General features: G+C 38.4%; 1 protein-coding gene across 1 annotated transcript; it reads left to right on the forward strand.

Moving 5' to 3' along the window:
• Positions 1–1,973: 1,973 nt before the first annotated feature.
• On the forward strand, positions 1,974–4,658 carry LOC131367116 (uncharacterized). Its single transcript, XM_058412361.1, has 3 exons — positions 1,974–2,151; positions 2,237–2,599; positions 4,084–4,658. Exons 1-3 carry the CDS (start codon positions 2,106–2,108, stop codon positions 4,464–4,466), a joined length of 792 nt encoding a protein of 263 aa, XP_058268344.1. The 5' UTR covers positions 1,974–2,105; the 3' UTR covers positions 4,467–4,658.
• The last annotated feature ends 17,590 nt before the right edge of the window (positions 4,659–22,248 follow it).

The following is a 22,248-nucleotide window of genomic DNA, read 5'->3' on the forward strand; positions in this document are numbered from 1 at the left end:
GACCCACTCATAATGGAGGTCATACTCTGGATCTCATTTTTACATTTAAATATAGAAAACATAGTCACTCTTCCTCACCTCGGAAGCTATCTCAGATCATTATCTAGTTTCATTTAGAACGCGTCTTAGTCACGAGATGAGCAACTTGCCGCATTACCGTATGAAGCGTATATTTACGTCTGCTACTGCAGAGAGATTTACCGATAGTCTCCCAGAATTATCACACATGATTGGTTCACCTTCTGACCCTACAGAACATGACCAGACGACTGATTACTTGGAGTCATTATTTCGGGAACACCCTAGACACTGTAGCTCCACTTAAAAGGAAAAAAATTAAAGACAAGAAACTAGCACCCTGGTACAACGACCACACACGAGCTTTAAAACAATCAGCTAGGAAACTAGAGCGTAAATGGCGTCAAACTAAATTAGCAGTATTCCAGATTGCGTGGAAGGAAAGCCTTCTGAGATACAAAAATTCTCTTAGTGCTGCTAGATCAGTGTATCTCTCTGCCCTAATCGAAGATAACAAAAACAATCCAAAATTTTTATTTAGCACTGTAGCAAAACTAACTAGGAGTAAAACCACTGTAGAAAAGCGCACACCATCTACACTTAGCAGCAATGACTTCATGAATTCTTTCAATGAAAAAATTGACAATATCAGGCAAAAAATTCAGACTATTAATTTAAAACCATATTATTTGATAGATAATCCTTTAGATAATATAACTATTTCTGATCAGAGCTTAGAGTGCTTCACTCCACTTCAAGAGCCTGATCTAATTTCACTAATTTCTTCTTCAAAATCTTCTACCTGCATCCTAGATCCTTTATCCACGTCTTTCCTTAAACAGATATTACCAGTAGCTATTGAACCCCTTCTAAAAGTAATTAATTCTTCCCTTAGCACTGGCTACGTGCCTAAATCTTTTAAGCTAGCAGTTATCAAACCCTTGATTAAAAAACCGGACCTCGACCCGTCCCCAAAGTTATGGAACAGCCTTCCAATTAGTGTTCGGGATTCAGACACAGTCTCAATGTTTAAGTCTAGGCTGAAGACACATTTGTTTAGTCAAGCTTTTAATGTATAGTTTTCTTAGGTAAAGGAGCAGATCTGGAAGGTTCATGGTCATAGAATGTTTGGTGTACTGGGATGTGTTGGATGCTGTCATCTTACCACCCTCGCAAGTCGCTCAGGTTTGCTGACTGTGAAGTGGTTGGATGCTTTATGTCCCGGGAAGTCTTCATGTCTGTGATCTTCTGGCTCTCCCTTTTAGTTATGCTGTCATAGCTAGTCTTGCCGGAGTCCCTGCCTGCACTTTACACATAATTCTACATTGTCTTTAAGCATCACATGATCAGAAACTTAATATCTTTCTCTTTCTCTCTCTACCTTCTCTGTCGAGCTATACACCCCACTCCTGAGCTCCCAGTGTTTGCCAATTCCAGTGTGACCACTGCCCTACCCCTGGTCGGAGTCTGGCCGCTTGATGGTGTCCACTGATGCTGTGGATGGATCTGTGTGGACCAGGAGACAGCCATGGACAGAGCCACTTGGGGACTTTCACACCATCACAGATATGCCATTTCATCTGTCAGCCCGTGACAGCAAAGAACTAGTGTTTATAATGACCTTAGAATCTACAATGACCTAATAGTTCCTCATGGGTCATTGATTGCTGTTGTAAAAAGGACATTAATCAGCTACAGTTACATTATTTTCTGTTTAGTGTCACCCAAATGAGGATGGGTTCCCTTCTGAGCCTGGTTCCTCTCAAGGATTCTTCCTTTCCATCCCAGGGAGTTTTTCCTTGCCACCGTTGCCACAGGCTTGCTCATTAGGGATAAAATAGTCAAATTATAGAATTTAATAATTTATTCTTATTTCTAGTTAATTAGTTATTTTTATTTTTTATTTTTATTATTATTTTTCATTTTCCCCTCCCCTTTCGCTGTTTTCTTCTTTTGTAAAGCTGCTTTGATGTTCATTGTAAAAGGTGCTATACAAAATAAATTGAATAGAATTGAATCTCATTCTGAATTTCTAAAAAAGAAGCTATCAAGTCATTTCTATATCATTTATAGGCATCAGTAAGGAGATGTTTTATCTGTCATGTGTGGATGCTTCTGTGGGTTTTTTTCCAGGTAATATAATTTTCTGTTCTGTTCATTAAGTATATATATATATATATATTGGGGAAGGAAATTAAAACACCTCTTTTTTTTCCAGCCATAAATACTCAGATTTGCACTAAAGTCAATCAGACAGAGACCATCAGTCACCATCAGATCCATCAGGGACAGTCAACTACCATCAGCTGCCATTACAGCAAAAAGAGAAGTCAAGCTCTTGCAGTATATTTGAGAACAAACCAAAGACTGTGTGACTACAACAATTTAAATACAACCTGGACTAAACAATTCTGTAATGATGACATCAGATTTCTGTGGATTCCAGAAACAGAGGAAATATCATTCCAGCTCTTAAATCTTCAGATAAATGATTCAGGTGTCTACACGTGTACTGTGGAACACTACTTCCCACCTCCTACAAGGTGTTTGGGACAGGAGAGGATATTCATTCATGTAACAGGTAAGTGTGCTTGCTTAAATGACAATAAGCTTTAAACTTGGAAATCTGTAAAAAAATAAAATAAAATAAAATAAACAAATAAAAACAAAAAATCTAAATTATAAATAATATTGTATTCTGTATGTGTGGATGACAGAGATCTGTTTGGCTGAAGGAGTTGATCAATTCAAGTCAATTCAAGTCAATTGAAATTCTAATTTTATTTGTCACATACCCAATCATATACAGTACAACAATAGGTTAAATGCTTTGTACACCTTTCCTTGCTATATAAAATTATCAAATATTATAATATCAAAATTACATAAAATTAATAGTAAGATAAGATAAAAATAATTGAAATAAAAAATAGAATATTTAAGGATATATAATATAAATATATGGAAATTAAGTAACATTTGCAATAAAGTGGTTAAAAGATTAACAGAGAAAAAAGCATATGAAATACAGTGATATGTTGATATGAATTACTGAGAATTTTCATATGATTATTATTATATATTGTTATAAAGTGAAAAATGCACAGTGCAAATTGCAAACTGTGATGTGCAAAAGGTCTGGTTTCGACTAAGACTTAGGTTTCTAACTACAAACACTTTGTAGTCTTTGAGGTCCTAAGCTATTGGAGCTTGATAAAAATCTTGAAAGAAAAGAAAAGAAAGTGACGACCAGCACGACTGGATAAGCAGAGACGAACAAAACAAAAAGAGAAAATACATTCTGGAAATCCTGCTCATAGACACCAGCCAGGACACACTTTCAAAATATTATCAGTATGTCCACTGCACTACTGAATAATGAAAGAACAAATAATTAGGCAGCAGATTCTGAGCGCACAAGCAAAAATAAAGAACACCATTCCACATTCTACCATATAGGCTCAGGAGACAAACTTTTAAGAAATACACCAGGTTCCTTTACAGCTCTTTAAAAGGGAATGATTCTGAAAGCTATGTACCCTTGGTTGGAAAACTTGTGCATTTAGGTATCATGCCTATAACTGCCAGTTCATTATTATGCTTTGTGCATTATTATCTTTGCAACAATAACGTCAGATTTGTCTGGAATCCCGAAACAGAGCAAATATCATCTGACTTTCAGCATACATTCAGATAATTCTTTCTGCTGATTACACATGTACAATAGTTGAATGCTATCACATAGTTACTAATTAAGCCTGAAATTGTCTTTGTCAGATAATCGTGCTTTGCAAAAAATTTTTAGCGGTGTAGGTGGAAGCTAACAGGTTCAGGAAGCTGCTGAAGAAAATGTAGCAGTGGTGGAATGTGCAAAAACTTGAGTAAAAATAAGCCCTAAAACTTGTAAGGGCTTAAATAACACAAGCAGCTTTAATGGACGAAACCTTCTGTGTTAAAATTATTGTTTTGATATTATTACTTTTTTCTGGGATGAATTATTGTATGTAATTCACAATTATAGGTAATCCCCTGCATATAACTTTTATATGCCTGCCCCCTCTGCAGCATCTCCTTCTGTTTCTGTGGCATGTGTGAGAGGGCATGATGGAGCACCCACAATGCTTTGTGCTTCTGAGGGCTTTTACCCTGCTGGTCTGAAGCAGGCCTGGCTCAGAGATGGAGAATACATCAGTTACATGAACACTGCACTTCAAAGACCGACATATGAAGAAACTCTGAGCACTTCTCACATCAACTGGACCTACAGAAACAACACAGATGGGTCCTACAGCCTTTTGTCATACCTTCACTTGTCTGCAGACATAAAAGAGCAGGTGATGTACTACTGCTGGGTGAATCACACAACACTGAGCAAACCAATCACGGTTATCATGTCCTCTACTGAGTGCACTGAGAGAGAAGTGGAATTTACAGGTATGAATTTTTAATCTGATATTATTTCAATATTTCGAGGTAGTTTTAATTTGTATAATAATAATTGTTCATTGGTTTAATAACTTTTATTGCTGCCCCACCTATGGTATCCAATTAAGAATAAAAAGTGTGCCTCGTACTATTGATATCTTTACAGGTTTAGTTGTTTGTTTTATAGTCGTTGGGACCCTCTTTGGCTTGTTGATTGCCACTGCTATGTTCATGTGAAATTTACTTTCAATACCTCAGTAAGTTCATATGCACACACACACACACACACATATATATATATATATATATATATATATATATATATACTGTATATTTTTATATATATAGTATATTGTCATAGGTTGACCAGTGCACAAAACAAGGTCCATAAAGACATGGATGAGCGAGTTTGGTGTGGAGGAACTTGACTGGCCTAACCTCAACCTGATAGAATACCTTTGGGATGAATTATAATTCAAAAATTCAAAAAATTCCCATAAACATACTCCTAAAGTTTGTGGAAAGCATTCCCAGAAGAGTTGAAGCTGTTATAGCTGCAAAGGCTGGGTCAACTCCATATTAAACCCAAAGGATTAACAATGGGATCTCATTAAAGTTCATGTGCATGTAAAGGCAGACATCCCAAAACTTTTGGCAATATAGTGTATACACTGATCAGCCATAACTTTATGACCACCTGCCTAATATAGTGTTGGTAACCATTTTGCTGCCAAAACAGCCCTGACCTTCTTCCCATGGTGTATACTGGTGCTCTGTGTTCCCAAGGTAAGCGACACACATGCACCTGGCCATCCACGTGATGTAAAAGAAAATGTGATTGATCAGACCAGGCCACCTTCTTCCATTGCTCCATTGTCCAGTTCTGATGCTCACGTGCCCATTGTTCCCACTTTTGCAGTGCACAGGGGTCAGCATGGGCACCCTGACTGGTCTGCGGCTATGCAGCCCCATATACAACAAATTGAAATGCACTGTGTATTCTGTACATCTGTACACCTTTCTATCAGAACCAGCATTAACTTCTTCAGCAATTTGAGCAACAGTAGCACGTCTGCTGGATCAGATCACATGGGCCAGCCTTCACTCCCCATGTGCATCAATGGGCCTTGGCCATCCATGACCCTTTCGCTGGTTCACCACTGTTCCTGCCTTGGACCACTTTTGATAGATACTGACCACTGCAGACCGGGAACACCCTACAAGAGCTGCAGTTTTGGAGATGCTCTTATCCAGTGGTCTAGCCATAATAAGCCACAATTTGGCCCTTGTCAAACTTGCTCAAATCCTTACGCTTGTCCATTTTTCCTGCTTCTAACATCAACTTTGAGGACAGAATGTTCACTTGCTGCCTAATATATCCCACCCACTAACAGGTGCCAGTCTTATTCACTTCATCTGGCACTGCTCATAATGTTATGGCTGATCAGTGAACATATATGTCTGGGTTACAGGGACATTTGTTTGAGAATCTGCCACAGTTCTGGAGAATCTGATGGTCATATCTGTTTCTGTTTTTTGCAGATAAAACCAGACTGACTACTTTATAATTTTTTGTCTGAAAAGTGGTGTACAATGTGATGTTGCTTACTTAACTGTCATTCAAACATTTTCTTTTTTTGATGGAAGTATTGTGTGGAATCTATTTTTATACTCATTAATGCAGGAGACATAAACAAAACATTTAAGATAAATTAGTATTGAAATGTCAATGTGTGTTTTTATTGTTTTGCATGGGTTGAGTTTTGTGCATTTTACCACACTATATCATCATTGGTCTACTACTGATGCTATTGTTACATCTGAAACTCTATCAGTCTAGGCTATCTGCAACATGAGCTCTAGCAAATACATCCAGTACAAAAAAAGAGGTTTTGGTTATTTAGATGTTTCATTAATATTGTGTAGGAGCTCATGCTAATGTTCCTCTTTGCAACCATTTACAGTTTACCATATAGACACAAATCATGTTCAGCTATACATTGTAAACTCTTGCCAAACATAAGAACCTTATTAATGAAATTATTAGTCTTCCAACTTGAAGACTTGGGTGTGATGGTCAGGTGTTCATAAACATCTGGCCATGAAATGCACCATCTCTTGTGGTTTGTGGTGTCAGATGTGATGTGCCAGATGGAAGCTCATCCCAGACTATGAAATTGGAGTCTTGTAGTGTACACACTGTATTAGAAATACAGTGTCAGGAACAGCTGGACAGTTCCCTGCCAGGCCTGGAGAGGGCGCTGGCAGGTGAAGTCCGGAAGCCTGCTTCTTCATGTGTAGTTTGTGTCATGCCTTTCCTATTGTTCTCCTTCCTGTTGTATCACCTGTTCCCCATTTACCTTAATGTCTAGCCCTATAAATAGGGATCCTGGCGGCCCTGTCGGTCATTGTTATCTAAGCTGTGGGTTTTGTGTTTAATGGTTTGGTTTGGTTTGGTTTGTTTATACTATGCTCATGTTCTCAGCCAGGTTTTAGGTTTTGTTTTTGTTTCTTTGTCATGTTTTATCTAGTGTTAGTTAGTCTGCCCCATGTCTTGTGTTTGTGTAAATAAAGCAGTGCTTTGTTGAATCCTGCACTTGGGTCTTATTTCATAATATCGAGCCCTGCACAGGGTGGGGTTCCCGGATGTGACATACAGCCAGTCTTTCATAATATGACCCTAGAAAGTTCTTCGTAAAGAATGAATGACCTAATGCCATTTTCTGAAGATGCAAGCTTTTCAATTTGCAGACTTTACCTGTAGAATTTCCAGATTTTGTTGTACAGTGAATGTGTCCCACAAGAACCTCTGAGCTGTGCTTTAACCTTAGATGGCAAGTCATATTAAGATTCAGCACATGTACAGTAATTTCTAGCTGCACCATTTCCTTTCTGGAGTATGCAATTAGTCTTGATAAAGTGTCAGTGGACCAAGTCATGGTGGTAGATTGGCCAACTCCCAAAACCATCAAGAACCATTTTCTTGGCTTTGTCAACTTCTATCAATATTAATTTGAAGCTTCATTCCCATTGCTCTCCCCATCACATCTCTCTTACAAGGCAGCCCCAAATGTCCCAAAAAAGTCTTTAACTCAGCCCCAGTCCTAAAGAACCCAATCCTTCCCATCCCCATTGTAGTTGAAACTGACACCTCTGGCAAGCCATCTGGTTACTGTTTTTTATGCAACGTCAATTTCACCATCTCCTACCAACCGAAAACACAAAGGTAGATGCATTGTCCCACATGTACTTGACTAAGCTCCATTATGAAAGACAATAGCTGATCCTTTGATGTTTTGGATTTGTCTGACTGTTTAATAAACACCATAATTACCTGCATTAGCATCCTCTGAGTTTCTGCTTACACTTCTTATACTACATAATGCTTCAAGGCATTATGATCCATTATGAACCATTAAACCACCACAATTACCTTAACCAGTTCACACTGATTCAGTGCAATCTTTTGGTTAATTTATTAGCAGAAGCATTGTAAGTAATGTGAGTTTACTGTGCAAGCATGTAGTTGTTCTGTATCCTGCCTCTACCAAATGAGCAAATGTAAAGTATTATGTGTTTTTCTATATTATGTATGATTCTTTATTGTAAAAATGTTTTAAAATGGTTCACTGTAAATGTTATAGTACTGGCAACCTAGGGTTGCTAATAAAGGATTATAAAAGTTACAGTAATTATTTTTAAATTGTAATGTACCTGAAGACAGACCTTAGTTCAGAGAAAATGTGGCTTTGATTGTGGACTGGCAAAACCCTCCTTCACATATCTCAGCTTTGGAGGTTCAGGTTGCTGAGAGCATATGTGCAGCAACAGCACACCATAGCAGGGGCACAACAGTGGCAGCTTGATGGTGCTGCAGCTTGAGGTCCAAACTTTTGATCAACAGCCCACAACCTTATCCACTTGACACACCACTGCCCTGGATAGTTGAAAATGTTTAGTTTGGGTGAGTCTGTGCCCATGATATACCTAAGATTCTTGTTCTTGTTTGACTAAAGAAAAACCTGATGTGGTCTTCTGCTGTTGTAGCCCATCCAGCCGAGTGTTTACTGTGTTTTGCATTCAGAGATGCTTTTCTGCTCACCACAGTGAGCAGAAAGTGAGACTGAAAGGTCTTTCAGCCTGCAGACCCTCTACTCACAAGATTTTTTTCTTCACCATTTCATATTAACTCTAGAGACTGTTGTCTGTTAGATTCCAGAAGATTTACTAAGGAAATACTAAAAGCCCATCTGATATGAACCACAATGCCACTGTTAAAGTCACAGAGGTCACATTTTTCTTCATTCTGATATTTAGTAGTTTAAGTATGTGAAAAAAAACAAAATGAGTAGTGTAAACGTGACATAGTATTAAAGTGTGTTAAAATAAAGTGTAAAATCACATAAGGGAACAAGTAAAAGTATCATAATAGGTCAGTACAGCACCCATGTATGACTTTGCAGGTGCATAATTATGTATTATGACTGTAGCCTGTTTTAACACATCAGAAGAAATGCATGGTGGCCTGTTTTGTGTGGTTAATCAGTATCACCACAACAGCAACACTGGGTATGCTACAACGAAAGGCTATGGCCTGAGTCTTGTTTATTATGAAGTATCATTTTCCATTGTGGCTTGTTCATAAAGAAGAACTGTCAGAGGTTAAGACAAAGTATTTTCCTGATGTCAGTGTGTGTATCTGTGTTTAAAAATAGTTTCACTCTATATACAAAATCTTTAAACAGTGACAAGTTTATTGTTTTAATCTTTTCATTTTTGTGAATATGCATCTCATAAAACTGCTCTTTAGCAGATCTTAAAGAGTAGTGTAATATGTGGAAATTAATCATATTCAGTTAATTAAACTGAATCTTGCACATTTATTGCAGTTATATTTAGCATTTTGAAAGATATTTGTCGTTGCTTCCACTTAAAACAATAGCCAAATTAAAGGGAGAAATTAATGGGAGAAAAGTTAGAGTTTGAGCTGATTTGATCTCTTTTCCTTGATCTCATAGTTTTGTACAAATCATTAAAAACATTGCAGGAAAACCAGTACTTTCAAAGTAAAAAATGGGATTTCATCCGATAGCCTAAGAAATAATCAAGTTAGTCAGTAAATTTTATAGAAACACCAACAATACTTACTTTTTTCAGAAAGTGCACCATAACAATTTCTGGAATTTTGTCTCCAGCTCTAGTAGTTGGAGAGTAGGTATTTGCATTAAAACCAGTTATAAGCTCCTTATGCATCCTTCTTCATGACTATATCGTGCAATACTAATTTACTCTTTCACTCTCTAGATGCAGAGACCATTACAGTGTCTAGTGGAGATTCTGTCTTTCTACCATGTCCTTCAGTGTTCAAGCACAGTAACATCACCAGTGTTGAGTGGAAGAATGATGGAAGGAGTTTATGTAAATATTTTATTAATAATACTAAAATTGATGTCGCTGAATGTAAACCTCAGTTTAAAGTAAATACAGAACCTTCAGGGCTGAATATAACAGGTGTTGAAAGCAGTGATGCTGGTGTTTATACGTGTTTGACGAACAAATTAATACCACCACCAACGGTGGTGAGTTCTGCAACTGTGAGGCTTAAAGTTAAAGGTAATTAGAATCATCTTTTACTCTTCACTTGCTCTTGAAAGTTCCTCTGCCACTCACTATACTAGCAGTGAATATAAAATAATGTTTGTATCATAAATCCTGCACTACATTTATGGTTGCTTGAGGAAATGACCATCATGACTCACTGCGTTCAATGAGCCTTTTACCTGCTGTCTGATGTGGACCTTTATTGGATCAAACTAGTGCATGTGAGTTGTTTTATTTAGCTGTGATTTCACTCAGTGCTCCTATCTTTACAGGTTCTATCAGTACTGATATCTTTACAGGGTCAGCTGTGTGATTTATTGTCACTGGGACCCTTTTGGGCTTAATGATTGGCACTGCTTTGTTTATCGAGGTTTACTACCAATGTCGCAGTAAGTTTGTGTTTATACATATTATTACATATCCATATTTGTCTTTCCGATAATGTTCTGCATGAGTTGTCATAATTCTCGTATGGTTTGTCATATGTAACATTATAAACTACTGCTTTTGGTGTCTTTCAGTTGTCCGTGGTGGCCAGTCTACTGCTGATAGGAATGATATATCCTAAACTTGTCTCTACGACTCAGGTCTAGTCCTTCAACAGTGCAAAGTGAAACAAACGTATCTGATACCAAGAATGAAGTTTTAATGACGTGTGAAGTGCTATTACTATTGAGTAACATGAGATATTACACCTCCCTGCCAGCAGAGGTCGCAATCGCCCAAATTCTAGTTCGACCTCTTCCAGCCACTTCCACATCACAGTATACTGTACAGTTTGAACCCAGTAAATTCAGCAACACATGAAGGAATTATGAGCCTTGAAGTTCTGCTGATTTTCTATTTTGTTTATCTGCACCCTCAGTTTATTCTTGAGCTTTCTCTTTAACATGGTTTTACTGTGTGTTCTTGTGTTTTCTCTCTTTGGTTGATTTTAACTTTGTACGCCTGTCCTTTATAATAAAGATCACATATTAAATTCGATTATTAAATAGATCTCTAACCCCAGATCAACCAGAAATACAGAAAATCATCTGCTTGCTAAACAAAATATTATGATGACCTTCCTTGAACAATCTATCACATAGCAGTGAACCTTCATACTTGCCACAATGTCCCTTGTTTCACATCATCATTACACTCATCACATATCTGCCAGTATGACAAGATTTCTCGTAGTCTGCGTCCTAGACGACCTGCAAGGGTACCTGACCACACCACTAGGCACAGGCATCATCGTCTTTCATGGGCCAGGGAGAATTTACACTGGACGAGGGACCAGTGGGCCTCAGTGCTGTTCTCTGATGAAAGTCGATTCACGTTGAGCAGAAATGATGGCCGCCAACGATGCTGGAGACGTCAAGGAGAGCGCTATGCATCAGCCACTTTTTTGGTGGTGTTACAGTCTGGGCAGGTGTGTCTACTCAATACAGAACTGCCCTACATCTTGTGAATGGTACAGTGACAAGCCAATACTACCTGAATAACATCATTAAAAAAATAATGGTAAAAGCATAAATATGGCTTCATGTTCACAATTTATATATACAGAGTCAACCAAAAAATGTATATACACTTCAGGAAAAGAAAAATAGTATGAAGTCAATTATATTAGTATAATATTAATAATATTATCACAATATTATCATAATATAATCATATATATCAATATATAACATATAGCAACACATTTAGTAATAAAATATTTATAGAAATATTTCTTTTCCTGAAATGTGTAGACATTTTTCTGGGTGACTCTATATATGTATATATAAACTGATATAGTAATATAGTTTAGAGGGAGAGGCAGTTGTCTATTTGCCATCAGTGTACATTGCTGTGATCACTTTCATTAGACCCAAATTGTCACTTTTGTCCTTTTGGTAATTCCCCTTTAAATGCATGTACCCACTGTGCCCACTTTGTCTGGTGTGCCTGGGTGGCGATGGCGCCGTTTGCTTGGGTCCGATCATCGTTGATTGGAACCATATTTTCAGTTTGTAATAGTGTGTATTATTATGTGTAGACTTGACAGTAGTCATTTTTTTGCTCATTTTTTCTTCTTTTTGACCGAATGATATTCACTGATGAAGCTTTGAAGGTAGAACCACATTACCCAAATTATAGATAACAAACAAATGACTGATTTAACATGAGTATAGCTTTAAAATGTCCTTAATGTCTTCTTGCCATTATCATGCATGCATTACAATTGTATTTTTTCCAATTTCTATAATTTACCAAAACAAACTTTACCATGTTTCATATTTAACAACAATATAGCAAAAAAAAAGTTAAACGTTAAATAGAAATATTTAAAAAAGTTGTTTAAGAGGGTTAAACGTTTTCTTAGACGCAGTGTTGATGTTACTGTTTATTGACAAGGGTTTATTAACACTCATCATCCATATACACATAACACCATATAATTACTTCACTGTAATTTCATGTGAAAACAATGAGAAGTGCTTATAGTGTAGAAAAGAGACACTGGAGTCTTATTAGTTTTGAACAAAACATAATAGGAATTTATTGACTGATTCAGATTTATTGTATTTGTTTTAGAAATCAAGGAATAATAAAGTAACTATGTTTATTAACTATCACATACTTGTATATACACTACAACCTAAACATTAATATATACAAATTTGCAATAAAGGAAACAACAAATAACATTTATGAACATTCATACTTACATATAATGTCCTACATGTTTAACACAAATATGTCTAGCTTAAACATTTAAAAGAAACTAATTTGATAACTATACATTAAATAGATGCATATATCCTAAATACACAATACAAATCCTACTGTACAAAGCCTACACATTTAACAGATATATAATGTAAGTCTTAATGTTATAATCTATGTAGCAATTAATGTTCAAGGGTTTTTAAAATAACAGAATTAACACTTTTTATTGCTTTAATTGCTTCAATACCTCTGCAAGCACACCAATAATGAAATACTTACCTCAGATTAAAAAAAACGAATAATTTTGGAGGGGAAATACTTACCACAGAATTTTAAAAAGACAGATTTGTGGAAACTAGAAGTGAAATACTTACCAAAGCTTTAGATAAATGCCACATATACTTACCACAGATTAAATAGTGAAAAAAAGGATGGGAACGGTAAGGAGATAAATGGAAAGATCTCCAGCCAGGTCCAGACTAATGATGTAGATCGTGATGAAGACAAGCCAGATTTGATGCACTCTAACTTCACTGTTATGATGAGGCATGGTGTCGTATGCGGACATGTCATCGATATCCTCATTCTGCCTCACCCACGCGAAAAACTCTTCGCCAGTGGAATCTATAAAGGACATAAGGTCCAAAGAAGGGGATAAGCTCCTTGAAGGAGATGAGCTCCTATCCAAATTGATGTGCTCAAAAACCTCAAACTCATCATCCTCTGGCTCCACAGCTTCCCATCCTGCATGAGGAGCCTCTTCATAATTGTCTTCATCACCACCCATCAGCTCCCTCCTTCTCATCATCATCCTCCACCAGAAATCATCACTGCTGGGAGAATCTATAATAGGGATGAAATCCAAAGTAGGGGATAAGGTCCACAAAGAGGATGAGGTGCTCCCCAGATTTCTGAGCCTTGTCCTGGGAGGGGCCTCTTCATCACTGTCCTCTTCATCACTCATCTCCATCCTCCTTCTCCTTCTCCTACAGAAATGCTCACTGCTGGAGTGCGCATCCATGCTGGGAATGGAGTCCAAAGTAGGAGATGAGCTCCACGAGGAAGATGAGCTGTTCCCCAGATTACTGAGCTCATATTCATCATCTTCCTCCTCCACATGCTGTCTTTTCCTGGGAGGGGCCTCATCATCACTCCACAACTCAACGTCGATCTCCTCATCTTCTTCGCTATAGCGCTCATCATCGTCTTGATTCTCCACGGTGTTGAGGTGGAGTTCAGTGGCACGTAGCAGGTCAGATGGAGTTTCCTCCCTCCGTGTTCCTGTATCAAAGGAGATGAAAAGACATTAACGTATCTGCAGATTTCAGTAACGCTTTCATTTTATAACACCATCTATTCTGTACAGCAGGAATTTCTCATTTTAATAATCCTTTATACAGTATTTACACTAGTTATATTACTGAAACCAACCTATAACAGTGAGTACATCTTCAGTAAGCTTAGAACACAATGACAAATACACACATTAAAATTCATCCTAAAAACATCTTAGAAACAAGAATGATTGGAGAATTTGATGATAATTTTGTAAAAAATCTTGCTTCCCCTGTGCCCCAGAAGGATCAAACTCTAGAAACGCCCTGTTTAACACGATTTTATTCCTATTAGTTTCACAGCAGTTGATGAAATTCATAGATTAAAAAAAAATAAATAATAGGTTAGGACACATTTAATGTTATTTTCAGCCTCTTACTGATTTTACACCTGTTACTGTTTTCCGTAGTGTCTAGGGTAAAAAAAAAAAAAACCCGGAACAGTGAAATACAAGTATTTAGCATTACTGACTTTTCTAACTAGCTATTTAAACACGGCACTGTACTAATGCTACCAGCTAGTTAGCTTAACTAATGTTACTCCATAGTGTACCTATCTGACTAACTAACTTTCTTTAACGAGTTCGCTAAAATCAAGCCGGCTAATATTTGGCTAATTAGGCTAGGGTAATTAGCATGATCTTAAGTCATTAGCCAAGCGGTTTATTTCCACCCACTCTTCTCTTTCTTATCACTTTCACGTTTTTTGCCGAATAAATAAATCATAGTTTTAATGTTTTAACAATTTTCCGACTCGATGCTATGTTGCTAACGCGGTGTTTGAAGCTCGTGCTGAAATGAAGCCGGAAAAAACTCGGTAACTTACCGCTACTGTCCGGCAGTCCGCTCCCTCCGGTCTGAGGTCCTGCCTCCTGGAGCTGCAGAGCTTCGTCTCTCCTTTGGCTCATCGCTGAGAAGTGTTGTAGAAATGCTCGTAGAGTAAAATCCGTGTAGAAATGGTCTCAGAGTAAAGTCACGCGTGTAATCCAGAGCTTGCGATCTTCAGGACTTTTTGAAAAGAAACGCGTTAACATTTAAAAACAAACGTTCTAAAGCCGTTGCTATGATACGTGACATCACAGCTAATAGTAGCACGCGCTGTTACCTCAAGACTCAATTACTCATTCAGCCTTATAGAGATTATATTATTTTATTAAAACAAACAAACAAATAAATAAATATATATTATATATATATATATATATATATATATATATATATATATATATATATATATATATATATATAAATAAAAATAACCATGCATAACGTTTAAATAATAAAAACGTAGTAAATCATATATAAGTAATGTGTGTATAAGTATAAATACAGCGTGAATAGATATATACGTTTTCCATGTTAGAAAAATAATTAATATTAATTTATTTAAAATGAAATTAATATTAAAAGCTAATTCGCCCTTTAATTAACTCAAAAATGAATCCAATTTAAAATGACTTCAAATATTAATATAGAAAAACGAAAAACTGCATTTCATCCGATCCGTACACAAAACAGGCCAAGCTGTTTTATATATACACTATATTGCCAAAAGTATTCGCTCACCTGCCTTGACTCGCATATGAACTTAAGTGACATCCCATTCCTAATCCATAGGGTCCAATATGACGTCGGTCCACCCTTTGCAGCTATAACAGCTTCAACTCTTCTGGGAAGGCTGTCCACAAGGTTTAGGAGTGTGTTTATGGGAATTTTTGACCATTCTTCCAGAAGCACATTTGTGAGGTCACACACTGATGTTGGACGAGAAGGCCTGGCTCTCAGTCTCCACTCTAATTCATCCCAAAGGTGTTCTATCAGGTTGAGGTCAGGACTCTGTGCAGGCCAGTCAAGTTCATCCACACCAGACCCTGTCATCCATGTCTTTATGGACCTTGCTTTGTGCACTGGTGCACAGTCATGTTGGAAGAGGAAGGGGCCAGCTCCAAACTGTTCCCACAAAGTTGGGAGCATGGAATTGTCCAAAATGTCTTGGTATGCTGAAGCATTCAGAGTTCCTTTCACTGGAACTAAGGGGCCAAGCCCAGCTCCTGAAAAACAACCCCACACCATAATCCCCCCTCCACCAAACTTTACACTTGGCACAGTGCAGTCAGACAAGTACCGTTCTCCTGGCAACCGCCAAACCCAGACTCGTCCATCAGATTGCCAGATGGAGAAGCGCGATTCGTCACTCCAGAGAACGCGTCTCCACTGCTCTAGAGTCCAGTGGCGGCGTGCTTTACACCACTGCATCCGACACTTTGCATTGCACTTGGTGATTTATGGCTTGGATGCAGCTGCTTGGCCATGGAAACCCATTCCATGAAGCTCTCTGCGCACTCTGAGCTAATCTGAAGGCCGCATGAAGTTTGGAGGTCTGTAGCGATTGACTCTGCAGAAAGTTGGCGACCTCTTCGCACTATGCGCCTCAGCATCCGCTGACCCCGCTCTGTCAGTTTACGTGGCCTACCACTTCGTGGCTGAGTTGCTGTCGTTCCCAAACACTTCCATGTTCTTATAATACAGCTGACAGTTGACTGTGGAATATTTAGGAGCGAGGAAATTTCACAACTGGATTTGTTGCACAGGTGGCATCCTATCACAGTTCCACGCTGGAATTCACTGAGCTCCTGAGAGCCACCCATTCTTTCACAAATGTTTGTAAAAACAGTCTGCATGCCTAGGTGCTTGATTTTATACACCTGTGGCCATGGAAGTGATTGGAACACCTGATTCTGATTATTTGGATGGGTGAGCGAATACTTTTGGCAATATAGTGTATATATCATGTTATACTACACTCACAGGTATATTTACTTGTGTCTCCCTCTAGTGATGATACTTGGTGGTGAATTTCGGATTTTTAATGAAAAGATCTATATCATAAAGGGAGGACTGATACACAGTGAGGTCCAAAAGTGAAAATGCTTTAACTGTGCTTTCTTTTCTAAATACTATTCAAAATACTCTTAACATTAGAAATGACATTATTGATAATAATGTGAGTAAAAAGAAGAATTTTTAGAACTGTGACTTCAGCAGCATTTAATTCTCCGTTAAATGATAGACATGCTTATGGCCAAACCTGGAACATCAGCTGAATTTCTCAAAATTTAGCTTAACCCCTGCTAGAGACAGACTGTCGTGTCACATACAGAAACCTTTGCAAGTGTTTGATATTACACTATATTAATATTATATTAATTCAGTAGATTCTGTAAAGCAGTCAAGCAAGATATTAAAATGATATCAGTGTGTAAAGACAATATTCATAATGAAATGACTGATTAAAAGTCTGGCTGGAATGAATGAAGTTCAAATCCTGTACTTAAAATATTGAGAATATACTGAGAATATTATAAAATACTGAGGATATTAAACGGCTCTGTGAAACTCTTACTCGGCTCATCTCAATACTTTATTTGAGATATAGTATGCTTTTAAATATATAATTATAGGTACTAACTTGGAACAAAAACTAAGATTTATGGAGGCACTGAATTATCAGGGAAAGAGAAGCTTCTCTCTTGTTAGTTTTTAATGTTAATGTTAGTTTTTAATGTTTTTACTGTTATATTCATTTACCTTTCAAATTGTTTTTTAAAAATAGGGACAGATTAAATAACAAAAATTATGAATTCACAAGTGTTCCCATTTGCAAATGCAAATGCAAATGCAGATAAAGCAGTTTTTACTGAATCCATGGCAAATATGTCCAGAACGTGACATCAAATCTACCTCAAAGGCAGGCACAGGTCAGGAGATCAGCAGATAGCAAGATTCAAGAAGCTTTATTGTCATTTCAACCACATATAGCTGACGCAGTACATACAGTAGTGAAATGAGACAACGTTTCTCCAGGACCTGGTGCTACATAAACATACAACATAAAGATCAAACAGACATACATAAAGAACAACACAAAGCTAGTTCGTCCAAGCCGCATAAAGTGTAAAGTGTGCCACGTAAAGTGTAACGACAAGACAGTGCAAAAATGATACATACAAAAAAGACAACACAAAAACACAGGACACTTAGCTCCAAAAAAAAGAAAAAGATCGTGCAATGAAATGTAAATGAAATGTAATACAATGAGATGATGAACTTTGGGGTCTGACAACATGTATTGCGCAAAAATACAATATAGCAGCAGTTGAGGTAGTGCAAAATAGAAATAAACATAAATATAAATATAGCAGCAAATGAAAAACACTGGGGATGAGGTAGTGCAATAAGTATCGAACAATATAAGTTATGTGTGTGTGTGTGTGTGTCCACACAGGTGTGAGAGAGAGAGAGAGAGAGAGAGAGAGAGAGAGAGTGGGTGTGTGTGTGAGAGACAGAGAGTTATGTACAGTTCAGTCCTGGGGGTGTGTGTGTGTGTGTGTGTGTGAGAGAGAGAGAGAGAGAGAGAGTGTGTGTGTGTGTGTGTGTGTGAGAGACAGAGAGTTATGTACAGTTCAGTCCTGGGTGTGTGTGTGTGTGTGAGAGAGAGAGTTTTGTACAGTTCAGTCCCGGGTGTTGAGGAGTCTGATGGCTTGAGGAAAGAAACTGTTCAACAGTCTGGTTGTGAGGGTCCGAATGCTCCGGTACCTCTTTCCCATTGGCAGGAGGGTGAAGAGTGTGTGTGAGGGGTGTGTGGGGTCATCCACAATGCTGTTAGCTTTGCGGATGCAGCGTGTAGTGTAAATGTCCTTGATAGAGGGGAGAGAGACTCTTGATCTTGAGAGAGATGATCTTCTCTGCTGTCCTCACTATCTGCTGAAGGGTCTTGCGATCCGAGACGGTGCAATTCCCAAACCAGGCAGTGATGCAGCTGCTCAGGACGCTCTTGATGGTCCCTCTGTAGAACACAGTCAGGATGGGGGGAGGGAGATGGGCTTTCCACAGCTTCCTCAGGGAGTAGAGGCACTGCTGGGCTTTCTTGGTGATGGAGCTGGTGTTGAGTGACCAGGTGAAGTTCTCTGCCGGATGAACACCAAGGAATTTGGTGCTCTTGACGATCTCCACAGAGGATCCATCGATGGACAGTGGAGAATGGTCACTCTGTGCTCTCCTGAAGTCAACAACCATCTCTTTAGTCTTGTCGACATTCAAGGAGAGGTTGTTGGCTCTACACCATGCTAGCTGCTGCACCTCCTCTCTGTAAGCTGACTCCTCGTTCTTGCTGATGAGACCCACCACGGTCGTGTCATCGGTGAACTTGACGATGTGGTTGGATCTGTGCATTGCTGCACAGTCGTGAGTCAGCAGAGTGAACAGCAGTGGACTGAGCACACAGCCCTGAGGAGCTCCAGTGCTCAGTGTGGTGGTGCTGGAAATACTGTTCCCGATCCGGACTGACTGGGGTCTCCCAGTCAGGAAATCCAGGATCCAGTTGCAGAGAGAGGTGAAAGATTCAGTGAAACACCTGTACACGCACCATACATGACACACAGTGAAGAATTAAATTTATTGTGTACTGCATATTTAGCAGGATGAGGGCATGATTTTCCAGAGCTTCTTCATCATGTCCTTTGCCCTTATTTGAGGTTGAACAAGCTACAGTTTCTATTTCTTCTTCTATATAATCATTTTGATGAGTCGTCAACAATGTTACAACACAAAGAGGATGGACAGAATCCCGCTGAGGAAAAGTCATTGAGGAAACAGCATTTTTTATTACTGTTTTCCTGTCAGTACAGGTGTGTGTTTGTGCAAGTGTTCCCCCTAAGCAGGCTCCCCATTGTGTTCATTTTGAAATAACGTTTAGCTGACGGCATTAGTGGCACAGCTCATCACACTGAAAAGAGAAAAATGCAAACATAAATTACAAAAACACAAACAATTTTGTGATTGTTAAAAGAAAAAAAGTAGAAAATGTTTTTATATAACACCTAATTATGTTTTTTTTTATTATTCGTTCACTCATATGTCACAGATAGAAATCCTACAGTTGACTCATTATAATAAACATATCCTATGTAACTTGAACATGGAATAGTATTAACCAAGTCCCTGTCTCTCTCTGTGTCTATATAGGACAGTAAAGACCCCCCAGAATGTACTCTCAGTGAGTCCTTCATGCACTCTCGGAGTGGACCTGCGCCGCGGGTGACGATGTTTCTCTGGAAACCTGTAGCTCTGAGTCACGGCTTATCGGGTAACAAGGACCCTTTCATCAGATTTGTTTGCATGGCTGAGAAGCATTATTTTTCTCCTCCTGGAACACTTGTATTACTGACAAAATCTGGTGCAAACTGCCTTACTTGGGTAAAAAAGTATCTCTGTATATGAACAGATCAATTTCTGTGTTGATTATCACCTTTAACAACGGAAGGTGTCATAATACACCTTTACATCTAGATGTAGATTTACAGGAGATACCATAAGGAGCATGCCAGAAGTGAAAACTCCCTGAGGAAGAAAATACACCGATCAGGCATAACATTATGACCACGTGCCCCCTTTTAACAGCCCTGACTCGTCATGCACTGTGTATTCTGACACCTTTCTATCAGAACCAGCATTAACTTCTTCAGCAATTTGAGCAACAGTAGCTCGTCTGTTGGATCGGATCACACGATCCAGCCTTCACTCCCCACGTGCATCAATGAGTCTTGGCCGCCCATGACCCTGTTAGCGGTTCACCACTGTTCCTTCCTTGGACCACTTTTGATAGATACTGACCACTGTAGACTGGGAACACTCCACAAGAGCTGCAGTTTTGGAAATGCTCTGATCCAGTCTTGTAGCCTTCATAAATTGGCCCTTGTCAATCTTGCTCAAATCCTTACGTTTGCCCATTTTTCCTGCTTCTAACTTATCAACTAAATGTGCACTTGCTGCCTAATATATCCCACCCACTAACAGGTGCCATGATGAGGAGATAATCAGTGGTATTCACTTCACCTGTCAGCAATGTTATGGCTGATCGGTATATCAGCTAATGATATATCAAGGGCAAATCACAAATTCCTCTGCATTTCCATATTTGTACGTATAATGTGGAAAATATTTTTGTCCGAAACTATAATGCTCTATTTAATAATACTCCAATACTACGACTCCAACTCCACATTGACCCGACAGCTCAGTCAAGCAAGGCTCTAACTAAAAAAAGTCAAAATGCCCAGACTGGATGAATGCAGATACAAATTTTTATTTGCAATCAGCGCTGGTTACAAGAATTGAGCTGCTCACGAATGAACATCCCAACAACCTCCGAAATAAGCATCACAAAACCCAGTCTTTTTATTCCTTTTCTTTATCTCTTCATAATATTCAAACCATGCCCTCTTTGTTGAGAAAGTCACTCCTATTTTCTTTTTTGAGATATCAGGTTCTGTTTGGACATCATTATCTATGACTTTTTTCCGAATACCATTATAATCAGACTTCCGAGGTCAGTCATAAAAAAACAATAATAGGCTTATTTACTTTTTGTCAGTGGGACTTTGTTTTCATCAACCAGGTCATTTTCACCTCCGAGGACAGCATGGGTATGCTTCAGGGCCACTGCTCTGTCTTAGATTGCAAACGATGCTTTCTTTCTCTTCTGCACCTGCTGTTGTGTTGGTTGCAGTTTCCTCCCAATTATCCCTAACTCTATCTCCTGCCACACTTGGCTTCCTACGATACGCTGCGCTTCTGCTTAGGACCTTGGGCACAGCTCCAACCCCGGCCATACCAAGACTGGAACTCCATTCAAGTCTCATCTACTGTCAACAAAGTCTCCCAGATGGACGTTACTCCTACTGCTACTGATTCTGGTACTGATACAGGCCGTACAATCTCGCACCCAAACCTTGTGGTGTTAAACTCTTCATTGTTAAAACTGTAAATAGAGGTGATGAATAAATTAGAGTGGTGCCTGACAACCCAATCATGCTGTCCTCTGATTATTTTATACAAACATAAGCAAGAATGCATTCAGATACACTCTAAACACTCCAAAACATTCAAAAACATTTAAACGCTCTATACCATTCAAAAATTACTCCCACATTCCCCGCTTTTGTGACTCATAAGTCACATTTCTACTTGTCCAGATGCTGAAAGTATACATTTTGTTTTATGTAAAATATCAATGCAACAATGTAAGTGACTATACCTTAAGTAAATATAATTGTGGTGATATAGTAAATAAATGTGAGTAAACATGCTGAATAAATGTGGGTAAACATAT

This window comes from Hemibagrus wyckioides, linkage group LG16 (assembly GCF_019097595.1).
Source record: "Hemibagrus wyckioides isolate EC202008001 linkage group LG16, SWU_Hwy_1.0, whole genome shotgun sequence".
NCBI lineage: Eukaryota > Metazoa > Chordata > Actinopteri > Siluriformes > Bagridae > Hemibagrus > Hemibagrus wyckioides.